Source organism: Rattus norvegicus, chromosome 19 (assembly GCF_036323735.1).
Source record: "Rattus norvegicus strain BN/NHsdMcwi chromosome 19, GRCr8, whole genome shotgun sequence".
Classification (NCBI taxonomy): domain Eukaryota; kingdom Metazoa; phylum Chordata; class Mammalia; order Rodentia; family Muridae; genus Rattus; species Rattus norvegicus.
The window spans coordinates 68,805,684-68,829,318 of record NC_086037.1 but is presented as its reverse complement, the minus strand read 5'-3'; the positions used below and the strand labels follow the sequence as shown (position 1 = coordinate 68,829,318).

The 23,635-nt window shown below is 48.1% G+C and overlaps 1 protein-coding gene and 1 long non-coding RNA gene across 4 annotated transcripts in view; one reads left to right on the top strand and one right to left on the bottom strand.

Moving 5' to 3' along the window:
• Nup133 (nucleoporin 133) overlaps positions 1–23,635 on the top strand; it is a 49,628-nt gene that overhangs the window by 9,374 nt on the left and 16,619 nt on the right. For 2 of the 3 annotated variants that reach the window (NM_001400955.1, XM_008772671.4), the window contains 11 exons: positions 593–763; positions 1,642–1,797; positions 2,437–2,507; positions 7,845–7,992; positions 10,275–10,422; positions 11,771–11,928; positions 14,052–14,140; positions 19,433–19,596; positions 20,978–21,072; positions 21,313–21,537; positions 22,678–22,800. In NM_001400955.1, the coding sequence (NP_001387884.1) occupies positions 593–763; positions 1,642–1,797; positions 2,437–2,507; positions 7,845–7,992; positions 10,275–10,422; positions 11,771–11,928; positions 14,052–14,140; positions 19,433–19,596; positions 20,978–21,072; positions 21,313–21,537; positions 22,678–22,800 (1,548 nt within the window). Of the gene's footprint in view, positions 1–592; positions 764–1,641; positions 1,798–2,436; positions 2,508–7,844; positions 7,993–10,274; positions 10,423–11,770; positions 11,929–14,051; positions 14,141–15,404; positions 15,518–19,432; positions 19,597–20,977; positions 21,073–21,312; positions 21,538–22,677; positions 22,801–23,635 lie in introns of those variants that run through there. The other variant, XM_039098297.2, reaches the window with a different exon arrangement.
• Positions 529–9,051, bottom strand: LOC134483405 (uncharacterized). The gene is made up of 2 exons (XR_010060288.1): positions 8,530–9,051; positions 529–1,142 (listed from the first exon to the last, which is right to left on the bottom strand). It is a non-coding gene; the product is annotated as an uncharacterized LOC134483405 (long non-coding RNA).

Below are 23,635 nucleotides of genomic sequence, written 5' to 3'. Positions count from 1 at the left end.
TGAGGGCCTGATGTGAACTAGAGCAAGGAGGCTACTCATTGGGCAGTGTGTATCGGCTCATTCCACGTAAGCACTCTACAAAGGCGATCTTAGACAGGCTTGCACAAGCCGGGCCTGGTGGTGCACACTTCTAATCCAAGCACTCAGGAGGCAGAGGATAGCCTGGGCTACATGTAGAAGCCCTGTCTACCAGAGAGAGAGACAGACACAGAGACTCTGAAGCTAATTCTCCTAGACACTGGGATAATACTTGCTGAAATCTACAGTTATGGAAGAAATCTGACGTTGCCCTAACAGGCACCGGTCCTTGATTCTATCCCTAGAACCACTTAAACCAGATGTGATGGCTCATACCCTGTGATCCCAGCATTCAGGAGGATGGGGAATTTTGGGTCATCCTTGGCTACATAGTGAGTTCAAGGCCAGCTTGGAATGCATGAGGCTGCCTCAAAAAACAAACAAATAAAAAAACCCAAATCTGACATTTGTTGAACATACCAGTAGTAAACCCTTCATTTAAAACTCAGATTTAAAAAGCTGTAAGGGCATTTTTGTGTATTAGTTAACGAAAGGACTTGGTATTTATTCACAGGGAGGAAGTTTCATCCTGTCCTCTGTGGGAAGCCAGTTGGTTCGATTGATTCCTGAGGGCTCAGGGAAGATTCACCAGCATGTCCTGCCCCAGGGCCAAGGCATGCTCTCGGGGATTGGCCGGAGGGTTTCTTCCCTTTTTGGGATTCTGTCCCCTACTAGTGACCTCATGGTAAGTTTACAAAGAACTCCTTTACACTAAGTTGAAAGTTTCCCTTGACAGTGGTCTTGCCATCATATGAATGTAAGCTGCCGTGTTTCTCTTCTTTCACTCTTATGTGTCTGAGTGTTGGCCTGTGTATGTATTTCTGGATGCCACATGGTCGTCTGGTGCCTGCAAGAAGCCAGAAGAGAGCATCAACTCTTCTGAAACTGGAGTTACAGATGGTCGTGAGCTGCCATGAGGGTGCTAGGAACTCAACTCCAGTCCTCTTGAAGAGCGAGAAGTCTCTCCAGCCTTATTGTGAAAGTGTTAAAGTTGAATTTGGCTTGTGCTCTGTTAACATTCCTGTTCACAGGCAGGGACGGCTTCACTGTTGCCCTGTCTTGCCCTATAACAGGAGAATGGAGACAATGGGGTTTTAAACTAAAAAGCATGTGTACATAACTTAAAACCATGTACATAGCTTAACATCTATTTGGTACCAAGGAGTCTACTCATAGGAACAACAGCAATGCCTGATAAGTGTCCTCCTCCCTACCGGATTCCATTCAAGTTCTTGTTTCAGAAGCCATAAGCAAACGTCTCCAGACTTACTAAGTTTATAGACTTCACTTTCAAGACTCTGCTGTGGCTTCTTTAAAGAGTTCTTACATATGCTTCCAATTTAATAAGACACCGATTCTCTCAGGACGCTGAGGATTGTTTAACTTTCCCATCTCCCGACTCTGCTTTCCAATTCTGCTCTTCCCAGGCCTCCTCTTTGGAGAGCTGGCCTTGCTTTCAGGGCCTGCTTCTTCCTACAGAGCCCGGAACAAGAATTATAGTCAGAAACCTATAAAGCACACGAAGTTGGAGTCTGTCTTAGCATGTCCCCCTTCTCTGCACAGCTGGCCAGTGTTCTGTGGGACAGAGGAAATTCAAGTTTCTACACCCTGACGAGTTCAAACATCAGCAAATGGGAACTGGATGATTCTTCAGAGAAGCAGGTTTACAGTTGGGATATGCACAGAGCCCTGAAGGAGAGCATCACCGATGCTATTTGGGTGAGGAGCAGTGGGGCCCACTTGTGGTTTACTCAGCACTTAGGGTGTGTGACGCATCGCTCCTTTGTCTTTTGTTTACTTGAGACAGGGACTCACCTTATGCAGCCCAGCCTGGTTGTGGCTCTTTAAGCCCTCCTGCCTCGGCTTCCCAGGTGCTGGGACTGTAGGCGAGCTTCACCACAGCCCGCCCATCTGCCTCATTTATTTGAGCACATTTCCATGTAATAAGTGGATAGCCATTAAATACATATACGTGGGAGTGCCTGTAATGTAAGACAGTCTTGTGCAGCTCGGGCTGGCCTCAAACTCACTATGTAGTTGATCCTCCTGCATCTGCCACCTTTCAGTAGGAATATAAGCATGTGCCACCATACCCAGCTGACCTAGTGTTTTTTTAAAGTCGGGGTTTCACTCTACAGCCCGGCCTTTCCTGAAACTCTCTGTAGACAAGGCTGTCTTCAGTCTTACAGAGATCTGCCTGTCTCTGCCTCCTGGGTGTTGGGATTAAAGGTGTGCACCTGGCTAGTTTTCAAATGTTCATTGCTCATGGAAGCAACGCTTTGCCAGGCCAGGCATACAGTGATTGGAAAAAAAGGCACAGTAACTACTGGGAGCTTACACTTCGGTATTTCCATTTAGGGGTCTGAAAGTAACTATGAAGCTATTAAAGAAGGGGTCAGCATTCAGTATTTGGATTTGAAACAAAACTGGTAAGTACCTCACTTGAAACAGGCAGGCGACCTGCTGCCTGCTGTGCCAGAGTTCGTATGGTTACTGTGCCTCTGAGAGGTCCGTTCCTTAGGTAGTGGTGTTGGTCCATGTGGGAAATAAAAACATTCCTCAGCTGTAAATAGTGTGTCCGTGCCCCGGTGAGACTTACATCTTCAATCTGTCTTGATTCAATCTTAAGGTGATGCTAACACCCCCTCCTTTCTGTTGCCAAGGGAGTCCTGAACAGTGCTCTCTGCTCTCTATGGAGACATGGGGTTCTTGTCACTGTCAGTGGAGGAGCTCTGTGTCCCACAGTCTGTGACTGAGCTGATATAATGAGGCTGTGTCCTCCATTGCGAGCTAGACGCACATGGTTATGCTTGCCCTGAGTTTCCTCTTAGCAGTTTTCAGGAAGGATTTGGCAGATCAGTTTGTGGTCTCAGCACTCAGGCAACCTGAGGCAGGATTACGGTTCCTGACCAGCCTGAGCTATATACAAAACTCTGTCAAAAATAAACCAAGGTGAAGACTTTTTTGTTTTCTGTTTTTGAGACAGGGTCTCACTATGCAGCCTTGGCTGTCCTAGAACTCTGTAGACCAGGCTGGCCTCAGACGCAGAGCTGCCTGCCTCTGCCTCCAGAGTGTTGGCATTAAAGGTGTGTGCCACCACCATACCTGGACAGTTGAAGATTTCATGGGTTTCAGAGTCGTGATGACTGTATCCTGGTGTTGGTGTAGCACAACCATTGTCCTTGTTTCTCAGAAGGGTGTTGCAGTTGCCATGGTGAGGTGTGGTTATCTCCCTAGCACTGGTGAGTCTGTTGACTTGTTTCTCGGCAAGATCTGAAAACCCCATAAAAAGCTACCCAGGAGGTAAAAATGACAGCATTTTCTTAGTTTCTACTAAAGACATACTTGTTCTCATTTAACTTTACCCGGCTTTTGGAAACTTAGGGTGTAGGTTATTGTGTGCTTGCCATGGCCTTTTCTCTGTTTTTTTTTTTTTTTTTTTTTTTCCCCTTCGGAGCTGGGGACCAAACCCAGGGCCTTGAGCTTGCTAGGCAAGCACTCTACCACTGAGCTAAATCCCCAACCCCTCCATGGCCTTTTCAGGTTGAAAATGAGGATGAAAGCTGCTTCAGAGTTGCTGCCCTGAGACTCTGCCTCTGGGTCATGGTGTCGGGCTATGACAAAGTAAGAGCTGGGGACTCTTGTTCCTTGTCTCAGTCACTGTTCCCTCTCAGGTTCCTGAGCTCCCTGATGGGAGTGCACGGGCTTCTTGTGTGAGAATGCTATGTTCCTGTTACCATTTGACCTTTCACAGTCCTTCCATAGCTACAGTCTGGGCTGACATGCTTAGCGAGCTACAGTTGGAGCGTGTAACTGGCCTGGAGCTCACAGAGACCTGCCTGTCTTTACTTCCCAAGTGGGGTTTTTGTAGAAGGTTTTGTTTTGTTTTGTTTTTTAAGATTTATAGCCTCGCCCCGGTTGCCTCTGAAGATGCTGTGAGAAGGCCAGCTAACTTAACCTGACTGCAAATATGTTTGGTAGTTCCTTTTATATTTTCATAAACTTACTTTTTCAGATAGAGAATTAGCTTCGTTTGTTCTTCGGTGTCTTATTTCACTCCACACTGTACATCACTACAGATTTTTTTCACTTTATAGCACATGTTTTAGGTTGAAAAGAAATGGGAAAATAGCAATTTGGGATACTTGCTATTGTAAACCAAATAAACAGTAGGGTAAATTACATGAAAGTGTCAGTTTCAACATCTAATAATATGTGAAGGGTTTTTTTTTTAAATGTAAAGTAAAATTTTCTAACTTAAATGCAAAAAAAAAATTTTTTTTCTAACTTAAATGCAAAAAAAAAAAAAGATTTATAGCCTCTCTCTTTCTTTCTCTCTGTATCTTTCTCCCACCCTCTCTATGTGTGTCTATACACATGCACACGTACACCTGTAGAGCCCAGAAAACATCATATGCTTTGGAGCTGGAGTTTGATGCTTCTGAGCCTCCTGATGTGGGTTCTGGGAACTGATCTCAGGCCTTTGAGGAGTAGCAATGCTCTTAGCAGTTGGTGAGCAGTCTCTAGCACTATGGGTAACAAAGTTGTCAGGGAATCCTAGCCCTAGGACCACTTCTTAAAGACCCTGTTATGTAGATAACGCTCCAGTCTTGGTAGCATGGTGATACACTCTTTAGTGACCCTTCTTACAACCCTGACCTTGGGATGGCCCACTGTGTCATCTGAATGGTACAGAGAGGATATGCCCTCGGCCTTCTCCTCTGACCTTGCTGTAACATCAGCGTGATGACAGTGAGCTGCAATTTAGAGCTGCAAGTCCCGAATTTTTCTCCTCTGAGTGGCAGTGGGAGGATTAGGGGAAGGGCTGTCACCTGAGCCCTCATTAACTTGCTTAGGAGTGGCTGCCCGCAGAAGGTGCTTGCTACCTTGGAAGAATTTGCATTAGGGGATATTTAACATTTTTGTTGGGCAACAGTATAAAGAATAGTACATAAGTTTTAACAAGCAAAATAAGCTTTTTTATAAACAGCGGCTTGGATTTCTGTAATTGATGATTAAACAGTTTTTCTCTCAACATAGGTAAGTTGTGAAGAGTGCTCAGTCGCCTCACTCTTCGAGTGCTTTAGTGAGCGCAGCAGGCTCGGGTTCCATGCTCAGTCAGCCTCACTCGAGTGCTTTAGTGAGCGCAGCAGGCTCGGGTTCCATGCTCAGTCAGCCTCACTCTTCGAGTGCTTTAGTGAGCGCAGCAGGCTCGGGTTCCATGCTCAGTAGCCTCACTCTTCGAGTGCTTTAGTGAGCGCAGCAGGCTCGGGTTCCATGCTCAGTCAGCCTCACTCTTCGAGTGCTTTAGTGAGCGCAGCAGGCTCGGGTTCCAAGCTCAGTCAGCCTCACTCTTCGAGTGCTTTAGTGAGCGCAGCAGGCTCGGGTTCCATGCTCAGTCAGCCTCACTCGAGTGCTTTAGTGAGCGCAGCAGGCTCGGGTTCCAAGCTCAGTCAGCCTCACTCTTCGAGTGCTTTAGTGAGCGCAGCAGGCTCGGGTTCCATGCTCAGTCAGCCTCACTCTTCGAGTGCTTTAGTGAGCGCAGCAGGCTCGGGTTCCATGCTCAGTCAGCCTCACTCTTCGAGTGCTTTAGTGAGCGCAGCAGGCTCGGGTTCCATGCTCAGTCAGCCTCACTCTTCGAGTGCTTTAGTGAGCGCAGCAGGCTCGGGTTCCAAGCTCAGTCAGCCTCACTCTTCGAGTGCTTTAGTGAGCGCAGCAGGCTCGGGTTCCATGCTCAGTCAGCCTCACTCTTCGAGTGCTTTAGTGAGCGCAGCAGGCTCGGGTTCCATGCTCAGTCGCCTCACTCTTCGAGTGCTTTAGTGAGCGCAGCAGGCTCGGGTTCCATGCTCAGTCAGCCTCACTCGAGTGCTTTAGTGAGCGCAGCAGGCTCGGGTTCCATGCTCAGTCAGCCTCACTCGAGTGCTTTAGTGAGCGCAGCAGGCTCGGGTTCCATGCTCAGTCAGCCTCACTCGAGTGCTTTAGTGAGCGCAGCAGGCTCGGGTTCCATGCTCAGTCAGCCTCACTCGAGTGCTTTAGTGAGCGCAGCAGGCTCGGGTTCCATGCTCAGTCGCCTCACTCTTCGAGTGCTTTAGTGAGCGCAGCAGGCTCGGGTTCCATGCTCAGTCAGCCTCACTCGAGTGCTTTAGTGAGCGCAGCAGGCTCGGGTTCCATGCTCAGTCAGCCTCACTCTTCGAGTGCTTTAGTGAGCGCAGCAGGCTCGGGTTCCATGCTCAGTCAGCCTCACTCTTCGAGTGCTTTAGTGAGCGCAGCAGGCTCGGGTTCCATGCTCAGTCAGCCTCACTCGAGTGCTTTAGTGAGCGCAGCAGGCTCGGGTTCCATGCTCAGTCAGCCTCACTCGAGTGCTTTAGTGAGCGCAGCAGGCTCGGGTTCCATGCTCAGTCAGCCTCACTCGAGTGCTTTAGTGAGCGCAGCAGGCTCGGGTTCCATGCTCAGTCAGCCTCACTCGAGTGCTTTAGTGAACGCAGCAGGCTCGGGTTCCAAGCTCAGTCAGCCTCACTCTTCGAGTGCTTTAGTGAGCGCAGCAGGCTCGGGTTCCATGCTCAGTCAGCCTCACTCGAGTGCTTTAGTGAACGCAGCAGGCTCGGGTTCCAAGCTCAGTCAGCCTCACTCGAGTGCTTTAGTGAGCGCAGCAGGCTCGGGTTCCATGCTCAGTCAGCCTCACTCTTCGAGTGCTTTAGTGAGCGCAGCAGGCTCGGGTTCCATGCTCAGTCAGCCTCACTCGAGTGCTTTAGTGAGCGCAGCAGGCTCGGGTTCCATGCTCAGTCAGCCTCACTCGAGTGCTTTAGTGAGCGCAGCAGGCTCGGGTTCCAAGCATAGGTGCTGTTCCACGGCATTAGATACCTTGACCTGAGGAATGGACTCAAGTTTTAAGTCAGGCTGAGGCTGGTTGTCCTATAATTCACACATCGTGATACTGAGTCATCTCCGTATGCGTTTCTGAGGTTTTGGGTTATTTGCTTGCTTGTTTGTTTGTTTGAGACAGGCCCAGGCTGGCCTTGCACTCCAGGTCCTTCTGTCTGTTAGCCCCAAGTCACAGGTGTGTGCCACCATCCGTGCGCTTGATTTTAGTTCTGTGAGTCTCCCTAAGGACGCACAGTAGTCATTAACCACAGCTGTGGCAGCAGAGCTGGCCGTGTTGCTTGGTGCTACAGCGCCATCTACAGGCACGAGGCAGAGACTGAGCTGTGTCGGTGATGGGGAGAGAGACCCCCTCCCTCCAGAATCCTCTGTGCCCCTGACAGTTAGGGATCCCTTCTTCAAAGTTCCCTCCTTTTCAGAATGGTGTATAAGTGGACTCGTGCTGAGTGATTCAGCTTTGACATGGTGGATTTAAAATTGATTCAGACATTACTTTGTTTCCGTTCCTAAGTAGTATTCAGGAGAATATATGTAGACATGCCAGGATTTCTCTGCTCCGTAGTTGAAGTCATTGGGTTGCTCTCAAGTTGGCTACTGCAGTAAAGCCACTGTAAACATTTGCACTGAGGTAATTGTGAGAATGTTTTTTTCCTTCCCTTAGGTATTCAAATATTTAGATTCAGGGCTCTAGTTTATATGGTGACTGTGTGTGCGTATAATTTTGTAAAAATCTGGCATTACTGTTTAGAGAGAAGCCTGCAGGATGTTTGGCGTTTGCCTTTGGACCTCTGTGAATTTCAGAATGGTCAGGGCTATCTAGTGAAACCCTGCCTTAAAACAACAACACACACAGAAGCCCCCTTTCTCTTCCCACCCCCCTTTTCTAGCGATGGGCTCCTGATTTTGGCAGCAGCATGGCACCTGGGAGACAGCCCCTGTCTTGTCTATTACTCTGTGATCACAGTGGAGGACAACGGTAACCAGATGTCAGATGCAGTCACCGTTGAAGTGACTCAGTATAACCCACCTTTCCAGGTAAGTCAGGTTACAAGGAGACCACAGCACACCGGGGTCCTGTACAACCATTGGTGTCTTTGAGGTTTGCTTGCAAGATTTGGAAATTTGTAGATATTATTGCTGTTCATTGTCCACCTCACTCGGGCCCAGTCTGAACTAAAGGAAGATGATACCGACGGTGGCCCACAGCCAGACCTTGGTGCTTGGCTATAGCTTGTTATTGAGTGGAGAGGAAGTGTGATGGGGAGCGCATGTGAAATATTTGGATTCAGTTGGGGGTGGGTGTTGATTTGATTTGAGACAGGATGACTGTCGTCTAGTCTGACTACATAGTCCAGACATTTCTGTCTCTTGTCTTCAAGTTGTTGTTCTAGGTATGTGCCATGGTGTCTTCCCGGGGTTCAGTCTTGAGACCTTTATGTTATAAACCAATTCCATGTGCCTAGGGGATGACTGCTTTGTGTACCCCACAGAATAAAGCACCAGAAGACAGTAGCACGAGTGTTGAGTATTTAGACAGGTTAAACACGTCCTCTCATCACTGACATCATTTACCTGATGCAGCATCCGTCCTCCTGCGCCGTTATTAGGGACAGAGCTTCACTGTGTAGCTCTGGCTCATCCTGGGACTTGGGGTGCTGCCTGCCTCTGCCCCCCACGTGCTGGTGTTACAGGTGTCACCCTGCCTGGCCCTCATCTGCTTGTTTTGGGGTACCTGCCTGTGAGGGCAGCGCTTGCAGAGGGCAGAGGCATTGTGTGTGCCTCTGGAGCCAGTCACAGCTGATTGTGAGCCGGCCAGAGCAGTGCGGGGACCGACATGGTCCTCTCCAGAGCATCGACCACAGAGCCCTTGCTTCAGCTACTAAATCTTTGTTCTTAATATACTTGCTTATCTGAGTCCCATACGAAAAGCTGTTATCTTTTATTCCTAACAGGAGTAAACCTTCTCCTGTGTTTCAGTTCAGTATTGCTGGAAATCATAGCTCAGTACCATTTTAATTTTTCACCAAGTGCTGGAAGATATAAAGAAAACAGCTTGAGAATGAAGTATGTCCTACCGTCTCACTTTAAGGAAATATTTCCTATATTAGTTTAGGAAACTAGAGACAATGATGAGGAGCATTTGCTGCTCTTGCAGAGGACCCAAGTTTGGTTCCCAGCAGCCATGTTAGGTGGCTGTGAGCCACCTGTCCTCCAGCCAGAGTGGGGGTTCTAAAGCATGTAGCCCCCCTGTGGTCCTGCATCTGTCCACATATCCACATACAGGTGCCACATACACACACATTAAAAAGACTTCCTTAGCGATGGTGACTGTAGTCCTAGTTTTGTGTCTAGTGAGTTTGTACTTATGTTTATTCCTCTGATTTCATGTGGGAACAGATAAACTCAATGGTCTTGGACGTGAGAGCTTGTTTGGTGGCCTCAGGCCTGAACATGTTTGGTAACACAAGACCCAGCTTGGTGTAGTGGTACATGCTCCTCAGGAAGTACACGCCTTTCTAGAGACGGCCCATCCCAGTGAGTTTAAGGTCAGCCAAGCAGCCAGGGACACGGAGCAAAACTGTCTTCAAAAAAGAGGACAGAACCAAAGTGGGCTTTTTCTGCATCTGTCAGTATAAAAATAAATAAAAGCTTTTAATTTCTCATTTGCTGCAAACTTTGAGTTATAATGTTTTTGGTTAGTTGGTTGGCTTTTCAAGCCAGGGTTTCTCTGTGTAGCCCTGGCTGTCCTGGAACTCACTCTGTAGACCAGGCTGACCTCACACTGAGATCCTCTTGTCTCTACCTCCCGAGTGCTGGGATTAAAGGTGTTTAGTCCTGCTACCACACTTGACTTATCTTAATTTCATAAAAGAGTATTAAAATTTGCTAATTACAATTCAACAAATGATTTTTGTAAGACAAGTATTTTAGTTTATTTGCCCTTGTAGCAAAATATCTGAGGCTGGGTAATTTATAGCTATCGGAAGTCCTGCCGGTTGGAGCTCCAGCACCTTCTCGTTGCTGCACTCACTGAAGGCGAGCAGGCTTACCAGGCAGGGCCCCTCAGACTCCATGTTAACATGGTTAGCAGCTCAGCACCTGAACTCCAGAGGAACACAAGCATCCAGGCAGTGGCCGTGATTACGAACCTCCCGTCCTGTTTGCGAGTCATCTTGTGTAGTATATAACTTTCACAGGGTAATCAGTGAATGAGAATTTAACATCAGTGTGGAATGCTGTCATGTAAACATGGCTGCGAAAATCACACGGATATTTTGTCTTCATTCTTACTATCTATAATTCTAATTTACCTCCAGTCTGAAGACCTGGTTGCATGTCGATTGATGGTGCCAGACTTCCCAAGCCAGATGACCTACCTCTACATGGAGAGCGCTGTCTTTGTATGCTCCACAGGAACTGGGAAGGTTTCGCTTCCTCAGGAGAAGATTGTCTTCGATACACAAGGTACTGTAGACGACAAGATGGTTCTTTCTTCATTGATTTGATTTTGCCTTTGTCAGAATTCAGTTAATTGCATGCATCTGGTGTCTTCCTGGACTCTCGTTCTGCTTTCAAATGTGTCTACTCATTCCCCAGTACTATACAACTTTCAATAAGGAATTGTTTTAAATAAAGATTTATTTATTTATTTATTTATTTATTTATTTATTTATTTATTTATTAATATGAGTACACTGCCACTGTCTTCAGACACACCAGAAGAGAGCATCCTATCCCATTACAGATGGTTGTGAGCCACCATGTGGTTGCTGGGAATTGAACTCAGGACCTCCGGAAGAGCAGTCAGTGCTCTTAACCACTGAGCCATCTCTCCAATAAATAATTCTTTGGTAAACTCATTAGCCATTCTTGGTTATTTCTCTTCTTTTACTGTACATTTTGCTTCTGATTTGCCAGTTAGAAACGTTAGTACTGTTTGCAGCAGCTGAGTTCACGGCCATGCTGAATGCCCAAGCTGGGCAGAATTCCCCAACTGTTATCTTTACAGGCAAAAGTAGTTTAAAGGGGGTTTTTTTTTTTTTTTTTCTTCAAAAGAGACTGAGGAGGAAGACCTAGCACTGGGAGAAGTGAGTGCTCGTCTTGGTGTGAGAGACTTGCTCTGAGTCTTCACTCTGATTAGTCCAGCCCTGGCGGGAAGACCCCTGGGAGCCACCCACAGTGCAGAGCAGACAGACAGATGCTGACGGGTGGGGCATCCTCCCACAACTGCTGCAGAGGGCGGGCTGGGCAGGCAGGGCCATGGCAGAGCTGCATGGTGGTTCAGTATTGCGGGCTGTTCCTAAGGTGCAGAGCCGCCTGCCAGCTGCCCGATCAGCCCAGCAGAGACCAACAGTTAGGCAAGAAGCAAGGGGACCACAGGGCAGAGATACTGCCATTCTAAGTTTTCAGAATAAGAATTTGGAAGAGTCGAGGAGGGCTTTGCTCACTGTTCCCTTGCAGGGCAAGTTTCTGTGTATGTATGTGTTTGTTTGTTTGGTTGGTTGGCTGTTGTATTTAAGATTTTTATCTGTAGGAACAGGGATAGCAGTGGAGGCCAGAAGAGGGTGTAGTCCCTGCAGCAGGGGTTACAGGGGTTGTAAGCCTCTCCGTGAGGTCACTAAGAACTGAACTGCAGTCCTCTGCAGAAGCAGCAAGTGCTTTAATTGCTTTGTCTTTAAAGTGGAAAGACAGTCTGCTTCATGGAGTAGGTTTTAGGAGTTGTAAACATGAAAGGTCACAGGCCATCAGGATAGTTGGGGTGGTAGATCTGAGGAATTATTCTGTGTAATCTTGGTGTATATTTTTTTCTCAGGAGACGGCATTTTGGGCGCTGGCTCCTGTGGTGGAGTTCCTATCCTTTTCTCTAGGAACAGTGGTCTGGTGTCTGTCACTCCAAGGGAAAGTATGTCCCTGTTAGCAGAAGGCCTGGAAGAGTCTTTGGCCTCTTCCGGTGGTGGACGGGGTAGTGAGGTAAGGCCCACGATCGCTTAACATTTATTTTATTAGCACATTCGCACCAGAAAAGGCAGCTGTCTAAAAGGACTGGGAAATCAGTTCCTGGTTCTCTTGTCCCCCATCTCTAGGTCTTCTTTCCCAGAAGAGCTGCTTGTAGGTCTCAGCCATTCCTCCTGCTCTTTCCTGTGTGTCTCTAGGTCACCAGCTTTAAAGCAAGGACTTGGGACAACTCATACTTCCTCCTCTCCTTTCCCTACCTTTCCTAGGAGCAGGGTTCAGGGCTATGGCTGGTATGGCTCCTGAGCCCAGGGGAGCGCTCATGGCGTTGCACACATTGGGCTGCTGTGGGATTCTGGAGCACTGACAGCATGGACCATTGGCTGAGTTGATGTCACACACACCATCCAGCAGCTCTGGAGGGTGCTCGTTGGGTAGTCTTCCTGGGGTCACCTCAAGAAGGTGGCCAGGCTTATCCTGCTGTCTTCACTGTCCAGACTCTAAAGACCGGCCTCCACCTATGCCTGGCACCTGTATGTCACCCTACGTGGGTTCTGCGGCTCAAGCTCAAGGTAGCCAAACTCGCACAGCCAGTATCTGTATTCACTGAGCCCTCTCCTCAGTGACCTCAGAACGAGATTAAAAATAAATAAGAAATCAACTTTGTTATCTTGAACCTGAGGTAACTTTATCTGTAAGTTTGGGGGTTTTAAACAATAAAAAATATTTCAGTCACAAAAGGATAAAATAATGTTTAAAATAAAATTTTTTTTCATTTAAAGACTATATGAAATACTGAAAAAAATTTAGACAAGAAATATTATTTTGACACTAATGTAACCAACTGTGTTTCTTTCAACAAACTCCAAAGCTGCTAATATAAAAAACAGATTAAGGGGTTGGGGATTTGGCTCAGTAGTAGAGCGCTTGCCTAGCAACTGCAAGGCCCTGGGTTCGGTCCCCAGCTCTGAAAAAAAGAAAAGAAAAAAAACAAAAAAAAAAACAAATTAAGTTTTAAAGACTGTCTACTCTTGTTTACTAATTCAGTAATCACAGGAGTGGGAAACGTAGTAATGCCACAGCCACTCATATTTGTGTAGTGTAATATGTGAGAATCTGAAATTTATTAAAAGAAAATATTGCCTTATCTTGCAAAACAAAATATAAAAAGTGTTTGCAAAGAATAATTTCATATTTGCCTAGAATATGTCTTCTCTTCCACTGAAATCATGACAAATCCACATATTTGATTTTGTCCATCACAAGGCACTGGCTTGTCTAATGTCTGTAAGTCTTGGTGTGGAGACTTTTCTTTGAGGCGGAGTCTTGCCGTGTGTGTAGCTCAGACTGGCATTGAACTCTGTCTTCTTGCCTCATTCTCCTCAGTGTTAGAATAACAGACATGCGCTCCTATGTCCAAACTTTGTGTGGACTTTTCATAATTGAAAGTCAAAGTGAATGAAGCCAGTCATGGTGGTACAAGTCTTTAATACCCGGCACTTGGGAGGAGGTAGAGGCAGGTGGAACTCTGTGTTAGAGGCTAGCCTGGTCTACATAGAGAGTTCCGGTCAGCCAAGGAGCATAGCGAGACCCTGTCTCAATAAAAAGAGGGAGGAGGAGGATGCTGGAGAAATGGCTAAACAGAGGGCTCGAGTTTGATCCCACATAGTAGCTCATGACCATTTGTAACTCTAGTTTCAAGAGATCCTGTTCTCTCTTCTGGCCTTCAGGGCCTTAGACACAGCACACATGTGGAATAAAGATAAACATTTTAAACAGAAACCTTGAAGCGATTTGGCAGTTGATATGGATCGGGTGTGTTTAGCGCCTGTTGATGATCCTGTGATTGTTTAGCTGCTCCAACTCCTGAAATCCTTGTACGCCACTCCATTCCTTCTTAGTTCTCCTTAGGCCTGCTCAGCCGTGTCATTCCCCGTGTGCCAGTGCCCATTGTGACAAGCCTAGGGACAGTTGGGACAGTTCTGACCAATGGTGAAAAGTCCTGAGTTACCTGCCTTTCCTGCAGGGCTTTGATTGGCCATCGGCAGTGTGCTCTGGGTGTGCGATCTGTGACCGGTTCTTCTTCAGGTGCAGAGGACCCTGTACCTTCTCCTCTAAGCTGTAGCTGTTTTTCTCTGCAGAGTATGGTTTTTGAGACCACAAAAAACGACACTGCAGCCCATGAAGACAAGACCAAACTGCTTAAAACTGCATTTCTGCAGTACTGCAGGTACAGCACTGTTTTACTAAAGATGAGTGAGTGTGTGTGTGTGTGTGTGCGTGCGTGTGCGTGCGTGTGCGTGTGCGTGTCTTCATAGAATCCAGAAAAGGGCATCAGATCTCCTGGAGCTAGAGTCACAGGTGATTATGAGGCACCTGATGAGGGTGACAGGAACCAAATTCAGGTCCTCTGAAAGAGCAGGTGCCACTCCTGCCACCCCAGCACACTCCTTGTTTTTTAGGTCTTGCCATGTAGCCCAGGCTGGCCCTCCCGCCTTGCCCCTCTGTTGCTAGATCTGTAGCCATGGACACTATGCTCAGCTGGCACAGCACACTAAATCACTTATAAATGCATTATTAATATAAATATTAGCAGATAATTTAGTCCCCAGTAACTACACAGAGAAATCAAGATTTATTTAAAATGGCTCTCAATAGCTGAGCAGTTAAATGATTTCCCTCAGCCTCCTATGCTAATCTGCCTCCTCCCATCCCATCCTTGGATTTTATTATTGATCTGGCACCTCGGGGTCAGGTGTGTTTCCATGATCTTTCTCCAGACCCCTTCCTCATAGCTCTAAACCCTCCATTCGCCTCGAGGATCTGAATCTCCCTCTTTCCTTCCTCTGGTTGGCGGATGTCCCACCCTGTTCTCTATTCTGCCCAGCCATTGGGTGATCAGCATTTAATGACAAGGCAGAGAATAAATGGTAAGAATTGGTCACATAAGCTTGAGACAGGAGATTCTTGGTACGAGCGTTACAGTGCCCTGTCCAGATTGAAACAAGATGTGAGGGCAGAGAAATCAGCATTCGAATAACACAGGGGTAAACTTGTGAATAACAGCGTTTATAAAAACAGCTTACCGATTGTGTGGGACACAGTTGACTGATGCTTGCTGTGCACTGGTGGGTACCAAGAGCTAGTGGTGAGGAGGTCTTTGTGGGTGCTGGGGTTCTACATGATTGTCTACCTGAGAGCCGCAAGAGGCTCCACATACGTTGGGAACATTGGATCTGACACAGCCTTTGTGGGAAACAATGGCCATTAAAATCTGCATCCTGAAGGCAGTGGACAAGGTCTCCCTTGTAGAGGATCAGAGCGAGTGAGTTGCAGATCGAGTGTGATGGATGTTAGAGACGTATTCTCTTTAGCTGAGGTTCAGTTCCACAGAACCTAGTGGCTCTGCAGCCTTGCTCAGGTTCTGCAGTTTGGCTGTTGGAGGTCTGGGCAGATGGCAGTTGGGCGGGTCCCAGCTGTGCTCTCTCTTTTGTGCCCAGATTCCGAAGTGGCTGTTTCTTGCCTGGACTTCTCACATTTCTAAGGTCTTGGCTGGCGGCTCTTTGCTTCCTGTAGTGTGTGATCGCTGCCTTGACGTTTGAGACAGGTAACCAGTTAGGGTCATCTGTTGAGCGGTACCCCAGGCCTCTCCACTAGAAGCCTGTACCACACTGGTCCTGCCCTGTTTGTTATGACCACATTCTCTCCAGAGATTGTCAAATAGTCCTGAGAGTCAAACGTAACAGATAAAACTTCACGTGTTGTCTATTTTTAGCTTTGGGTTATTTGGTTTTCATTTATCTCTATTTGAAAAAATGTATATACATTTTATTGATGAGAGTTTGGGGAAGCATCTGTGATCTTGGTTAGGTCTTGTACAAGTAGATCCCTACAGCCCACAGGAAGCCTGGGGCTCCAGCCCAGAGATCAGTTCAGCCCTCTTCGTCCTGACCACGTCTTCCCCTGTAGCAGAAGAGTCTCCTATGCAGAGTCCCTGGAACTTAACCACCCCACTGTCTTCCTGGCTGGCCGGGCTTGTGTGTGGAGTGCAGGATTCCTGATGGACTGCGTATGCTTGGGCACAGTAGCCTTAGAACTGTGCCGTCTAGGTTCTAGGGCACGAGTGGGCACGGGGTCACAGCTCAGTTTATTGTCAGCACGTTTTCTGCCTGTTACGTGCTTCCCTTCGTAGACAGCGTTGGTTATGTTTGAACGGACTTGGGAAAATCATGGCCACGCCTTGCCTACCAAGTCTGTTCTTGCCAGAACTGTGGCAGGATGGTTACTGACTCTGGCGTTTAGTCCTTTGTGGGGTTGAGAGAGGAGTGAGGGGCAGTAGTTTGCTTTGCACAGCTTGGTTTGGAAGGATGATTTTTCAGCATTTACTGCCTCTACTGCCAAGTTCCTGCCCCGCCCCACCTGCCCCGCCCCACCTGCCCCGCCCCGCCCCTCGCTCACACAGTCTGCAGGATGGTGCGTGTTCACTTCTGAGAATCTAAGCGTGTCAGTCTAAGGCTGCCTTTTTTTTTTTTTAAATATTTATTTATTTATTATGTACATCATACAGCTTTCTGTCTGCATGTGTGCCTGCAGGCCAGAAGATGACCCCGGATCTCATTATAGATGGTTGTGAGCCACCATGTGGTTGCTGGGAATTGAACTCAGGACCTTTGGAAGAGCAGTCAGTGCTCTTAACCGCTGAGCCAACTCTCCAGCCCCTAAGGCTGCCTTTTTATGGTCTGCTGGACTCCCCTTCCTGTCCACATGGGGGCGCGCTAGACAGTGTGGTGTTTATTTATGGCCTTGGACTTCTGGCTCAGCCTTCCTAGAGAGATTTGGGTTACTTGGTCCTGCACAGGTCTCTAGGGATGGTCTTGTAGACGGTACCTGACAACGCAGCCAGCTTTGACTTTGGTTTCTTGTGGCTACCAAAACAAATTACCATAAACTCTGTGGCTTGTGGGGCTCACACTCCAAGGCTGCAGGTGCCCTGGAGGTTCTGGGGAGTGCTTTCATGCCTCTCTCATCCCGACAGCCATGGCCCCTGATGAGCCTGTGATGCTTCCAGAGTTTCTTTCTCCTGAGGCATCTCCTCATGGAGCCTAAGCTGCCTAGGACTTGAGATCATCCTCCCTCAGCCTTGCATCCTAGTGCTGGGGTATCGGGCTTGTCCCATTGCGCTCACACATAACTGTAACAGCCGTAGGCCCTGGGTCTAGGGCCCACCCCTGAGATGATCCTTAACTAATCCTTCCCAAATAGAGTGCACCGTGAGGCTCCAGGTAGACAGAGTGTGGCCCACCTGATGCAGGCAGTTTGAAGTGTTTCCAGAGGGTTACCAGGTACAGGAAGGGGCCTCAGCCTGAATAGCCGCAGGAAGTGTTGCTGACCCAACACAACTATGCCCTAGATTCCCACGAGCTCTACTTGTGCACGGCTCAGAACTGCACTAGGAATTTTAAGGAAGTGGACACTTCACGGTAAAAAAATCATTCTACCACTAGAGTTCTGAGTTATTACCAGAGTCTTCTAACTTCCCATTCTTGACAGAACTAGAGTGGGGCCTGCTCATCTCTTGGGGCCTTGGGGTTGTACGCAGCCTTACACCAGTCTGCCAGGCTGTGCACGTTCAAATCTCTCATCCCTTCTCAGTGTACACTGCACTTCTCTTCCTCTCGGCCTTACTGGTATCTGCTTGTTTCCTCATGTCTCCCTAGTTTAGAAGAGCCCTCATTGTCCCTTAGACTGTTGCTCTAAAACTTGTTCCCTAAACTCTTCCAGGTGCACTGGCAGGTTTTGTGTCAACTTGGCACAAGCTGGAGTCATCAGAGAGGAAGGAGCCTCAGCTGAGGAAAGGCCTCCATGAGACCCAGCTGTAAGGCATTTCCTCAATTAGTGATGAAGGGTGGGAGGGCCCAGCTCACTGGTGCTGTCCCTGGGCTGGTGGTCTTGGGTTCTATAAGAAAGCAGGCTGAGCAAGCCAGGGGAAGCAAGCCAGTATGTAACATCCCTCCATGGCCTCTGCATCAGCTCCTGCCACCAAGATCCTGCCCTGTTTTGAGTTCCTGTCATGACCTCCTTCGCTGATGAACAGCCATGTGGAAGTGTAAGCTGAATGACCCTTTTCCCCAGCCTGCTTCTTGGTCATGGTGCTTTATTGCAGCAACAGAAACTCTAGCTAAGACACTAGGTGGCCTGCTTTTCTCATCTGATGCAGCTTCCTTGCTGACAACAGAACATGCTCTGTGGATGGCTGAGCATCCCCTCTTGGCCTCTTCCTCCACAGAGCTCTCCTCCCCTCTGAAGGGTTTATTGTCCTTCTTTGTGCTTGCTGGTATGTTACTTTCCTCATTGTTGTGTCTGAGACATAGCTTAAAAAAGGAAGGAATTGTGTTGTAGTTTAGAGCCAACGGGGATCATCTCTCATAGGGAGTGGTCATCACAGGGAGTGGTCATCACAGGGAGTGGTCATCACAGGGAGTGGTCACAGGGGGTGGCCATCACAGGGAGTGCTCATCACAGGGAGTGGTCATCACAGGGAGTGGTCATCACAGGGAGTGGTCATCACAGGGAATGGGGAGTGGTCATCACAGGGAGTGGTCATCACAGGGAGTGCTCATCACAGGGAGTGGTCATCACAGGGAATGGGGAGTGGTCATCACAGGGAGTGGTCATCACAGGGAGTGGTCATCACAGGGAGTGGTCATCACAGGGAGTGGTCATCACAGGGAATGGGGAGTGGTCATCACAGGGAGTGGTCATCACAGGGAGTGCTCATCACAGGGAGTGGTCATCACAGGGAATGGGGAGTGGACATCACAGGGAGTGGTCATCACAGGGAGTGGTCACAGGGGGTGGTCATCACGGGGTGGTCACCACAGGGAATGGGGAGTGGTCATCACAGGGAGTGGTCACAGGGGGTGGTCATCACAGGGAGTGGTCATCACGGGGTGGTCACCACAGGGAATGGGGAGTGGTGGACATTGTGGGGAGTGGTCATCACGGGGAGTGGTCATCACAGGGAATGGGGAGTGGTCATCACAGGGAGTGGTGAGTGCATTGCATCTGCAGTCAGTCAAGAAGCAGAGCAGAGAATGGACATATTCAGTTCCACTTCACTTTTATTCAGTCTAGCCAATGGGGGAGTCTTCCCACCTCAACTTAGAAAACTCCAGAGATTTGTCTTGAAGGTGATTCTAGAGCCTGTCCAGTAAACACGTGAACCATCACAGTTCTGTCTGTCTTTCCATGCCCGAGCACTTGCCTGTGAATATGCCACTGCGTGTTTAGTGGTCTGACCGATGCCACTGTGACTTTGCAAAGCGTCCCAGTCACTGCCTAGTGCACGGCCTGACAAGGATTCGGTGCACTGATGAGTGCACAGCGGCACGGGAACTTTATTCTTGTAGTGTTAGCAGTCCTCTGGGCTGAAGCATGGACGTGTGGTTTTGACCTCGGTGTTTCTGTGCTGAGCTTGGGAATGTTTTGTCTTCAAGATGCATTCATGTTCCATTCACTGCAGGAAAGACTTGGGCCGCGCTCAGATGATGGCTGATGAGCTCTTTTCCTCTCACACTGACTTGGAGTCAGATCCTGAGTTAGACAAGGCTGTGACTCAGATCAGTGTGGACCTGATCGATGACTACCCAGCCTCGGACCCACGCTGGGCAGAGTCTGTCCCCCAGGGTAAGTCAACTTGATTCAAGATGATGAAGGCATCGAAACACAGAGCAGACAGGAGTGTGGTTTCCGCATTCAGTGACCACTCCGCGTACTTTTAGCATCTCAAGCAATTAGAATTAGCCTTCCTCTGGCAAATTCTGACAAGGGCCCCAAACACATGGCCTTGTGTGTCAGTAGAACAAGTCATGATTGTCAGCATTTTTATCTAAAACAGCCTCGTGATTGTGTTAGTCAGGGTTCTCTAGAGGAACAAAGTGAAGTGGTAGAATGAGTAAGTATTTAGAATTTATTAGAGCGCCTTACAAGCAGTGGTCCAGCTAGTCCACATGACCGGTTACCAACAGAAAGTTCAGCAGTCCAGTAGTTGTTCAGTCCTCAAGGGTGGCTGTCTCAGCTGGCCTTCAGTACACCAGAATCCCAAAGAAAAGTCAGCTCTCATGCCAGTGAAGGCGTCGACTTGCCAGGGAGAGTGAGAGCAAGCAAGCGAAGAGCAAGAGCTTCTCCCTTGTCTTTACTTGGCTGCCATGACAGGGTATGGCCCAGATTTAGAATGGGTCTTCTGACCTCAAATGATCTTCCTACCAATCTCAAATGATCCAGTTAAATAAAACTCCCATAGGTGTGCCTAGTGGCTTGAGTTTTTAATTTCCAGAAGTGTCACTGCATGTGACAGCCAAGAGTAACCATCACAGGGGTGTTGGTAAGCATTTGGTACTCACTTGCTGCAAAGTAAATAATTTTGGCACACTCCAAGCATCGGCTAGTAGGATCTCCCGGGTATTGGAGAAATACTTGGCATTCAGAAGTGAACACCTCACCTCCCCCAGCTGTCCCAGGTGACTTCCCACCATGTCACCTCCCCCAGCTGTCCCAGGTGACAACCTACTTAGACTGCTGTGCATTCCCCGTTACCAGAAATTGTCTCAGATGCACATCTCTCTTCACACAGAGATCTGCTTCAGAGATGTTGGCTGTGCCTTACTAAGGACTTGGGAGTTTCCTTGCTGCTTTCTTGGAGCCAAACCATACAGTGGCTAACCCAGGGCACACCTTTTGTTTTGAATAAGTACAGTGTCAACACTGCTAAGTGTTTCTCTGAATTTAAAAGCTCTTGACACAGGCTCTCACTTTGTAGTCTAGGATATCCCAGAAGTCACTGTATCCTGGGCTAGCCTTGTGATCTCCTGCTTCTGCTTTACCAAAAGGTCAGATTACTAATGTGAGCCACCACTGACTTATATATTCAGTGCTACATCTCAGTGATGTGTGTAACTTTTGCTGAGGATTGGGGCTCTGCTCCTTTAGATCTCTTAGCTTTTGTTTCTTTCTGTCTGCTGCTGTTCTGAAAATGGTTTTGTGTCTGCACTTTGCTCTGTTGTGACAGAGGCCCCTGGGCTGAGCAACACCTCGCTGATCGTTTTGCACCAGCTGGAGGACAAGATGAAAGCTCACTGCCTCCTGGTGGACTTCCTTCACCAAGTAAGCCTCAGCACTGGGCTAAGGGCTGGGCTGGCGCTCTAGTCCTCTTCTGGGTGTTTCCTTGGAGGGATCTGGCTTCCTTGAGTTTCCCTGCATGGAGCCCTGTATGATTCTACCTTATACACATTGAGAACAATGTCGCCCAGCAGTAGCCTATAGCAAGGAAGCTCCTAGGAGAATGTGGCCACATTTTCTAGGAGTGCTTTCTGAGAACATGTGCTTGTGTTTTGCTTTTGTGAGGTCGGCCTGTTTAGACGGCTGGACTCTTATCCAATCAGAGGGACACCCATGACCACCCGCCTGCTGCTCTGTGAACATGCAGAAAAGCTGTCAGCTGCCATCACACTCAAAAACCACCACTCTCGGCTGCCAGACCTGGTGAATGCAGCTATCCTGCTCGCCCTGAACAAGAGGGAGTGTGAGGTGCCCCCCAGCCTGACTCCTGCCGATGTCTTCTTTCGAGAGGTCAGATGCACCCTAGTTCTTGTCCTCCTGTGTCTTCGCTGCACTGTGCCATGTGTGGTCGTCCCTGGGGGCAGAGTGTTAAAGACCTCATAATGTATTCGCTCGGGCGCTTGCTTTAGGAGACTGTTACTTGGTGCCCTCCAGGAGGAGATACAGTTGACTGAGAAAGGGGCTTCCTCGTGACTCGCACAGGAAGTGGGCCTCGTTCAGTAGGCTCTCAGGCCTCTAGCTTGCTCTAGGATGAAGAGTTGAGCACTGCTGGCAGCGCATAGGAGCGCCTGCTCTCTAGCATGTTGGCAGTTTGACTTTGTCAAGACCAGACTCTTAAAAAAAAAGCAACAAACAAAACTTTTTTCACACACACGCACACACACACACGTGTGTGTGCGTGTGTGTGCGTGCGCGTGTGTGTGCATGTGTGTGTGTGTGTGTGTGTGTGTGTGTGTGTGTGTGTGTGTGTGTGTGTGTTTATACGTGTGGCCTATGTGTGGAGTTCTTCTATCCTGTGGTTCCCAGGAGTCAAATGTGTCAAATGGCATGACAGCAGGCTAAGTCGTCTCACTGGCCCAAGACCAAGCTTCTACGTAACTGACTATAACCCAGTGACTGTCCTTTCCCATCAGCCCTCTTTCTGGAGCGATACTTTATCCTGTCTGCTTGCACATAGCAGCGGCACATTCCTGAAGCGTCCTAATAATGTTAAGAGATGGTTGCTTACATCAGCAGAGGGCCATGTTTGCTCTGGCAGCCCTTATAGACAGGAAAAGGGCAGGAGGCCTGGTTGGAGGAGCGCCCCACCTTGTCATTGCTTTGGGAAGAGGTGGGGTCCATTCAAGGCTTCATAAAGGCAGTGCTAACCCCTCAGACCGACTCAGTGGCATAGCACAGCAGCTGTGTTTGCACCACTGGACACTGGTGAGAGCATGGAGTCTTCATTGGCTTTCGTTAGACACATCCTCTAGGGTGCCGAAAGTCACCTCTGGGTTCCGTCTATTCGCTGAAGTGACAGTAACTTACAGGTCACATTTACTTTCATCATTCCGCAGTATATTAGCCTCTGTTGAAGGATGGAGTACAGCCTGCCAAGGAGGACCTATTTATTATCCCTAAGAGCGTAATGCTGTGGCTCTCTGCCCTCAGGTGTCCCAGGTGGACACGATCTGCGAGTGCCTCCTGGAGCATGAAGAACAAGTCCTGCGTGACGTTGCACTGGTCTCTCAGGAGTGGGCAGAAGTGGCGATCGATGTCAATACAGTCCTCAAGGTAACGTGTCAGCCACCATCCAGGGTAGGGCAAGAGAGTGGTTTTCTTAACCCTGCTCTGTGTAGCCTGAGCTCTGAGATTATCGCTGTTTGTTAAATTCCAAAAAGCTAGGACAGCCTGTGTTCTTATGGACTAACAGATTTATTCTTCTTCCTTTGTGCACACTAATGGTTCTATAATTTACCTTTGTGTCTGGAAAGGATTCTCTTTTTTTCTGTAACATCGTTGCAGAGGTTTTGCTGTTAATGTAACTGCCAGAGTCCACTCATTTCTCTGGCCTTGAACTCCTGTTGCAGCCTCAGCTCCAGTTAGCTGGACGTGCTCTGCTGCTACACCTACCTTCTGCGCTAGTCGCTCAAGATGTGTTACTTAGATCATTACCTAAGGTGTCATTCAGGTGCTCCTAAAGAAAATATATATATATTTATATATATAAATATAAATATATATAAATATAAATATATATATTTTTATTTATATATATATATATATATATATATAAAATCTGTCTTCAGACACTCCAGAAGAGGGCATCAGATCTCATTACAGATGGTTGTGAGCCACCATGTGGGTACTGGGATTTGAACTCAGGACCTCTGGAAGAGCAGCCAGTGCTCTTAACCGCTGAGCCATCTCTCAGCCCTATAGTGACATTTTTTTCTACTTTGGTTACTTTAGCTTTCTGAAACGAAGTTAAATTATGGAGTAACGCAGATTTTTGAAACCTGAAAGAGCCCGCACGTGCTGTTGGCTGCTGCTGCAGGCTTTCCTTAGGCAAGCGTCCCACAGAAGAGAGGGACTGAATGGTACTGACAGCTTCCTGCTTCCCACATGT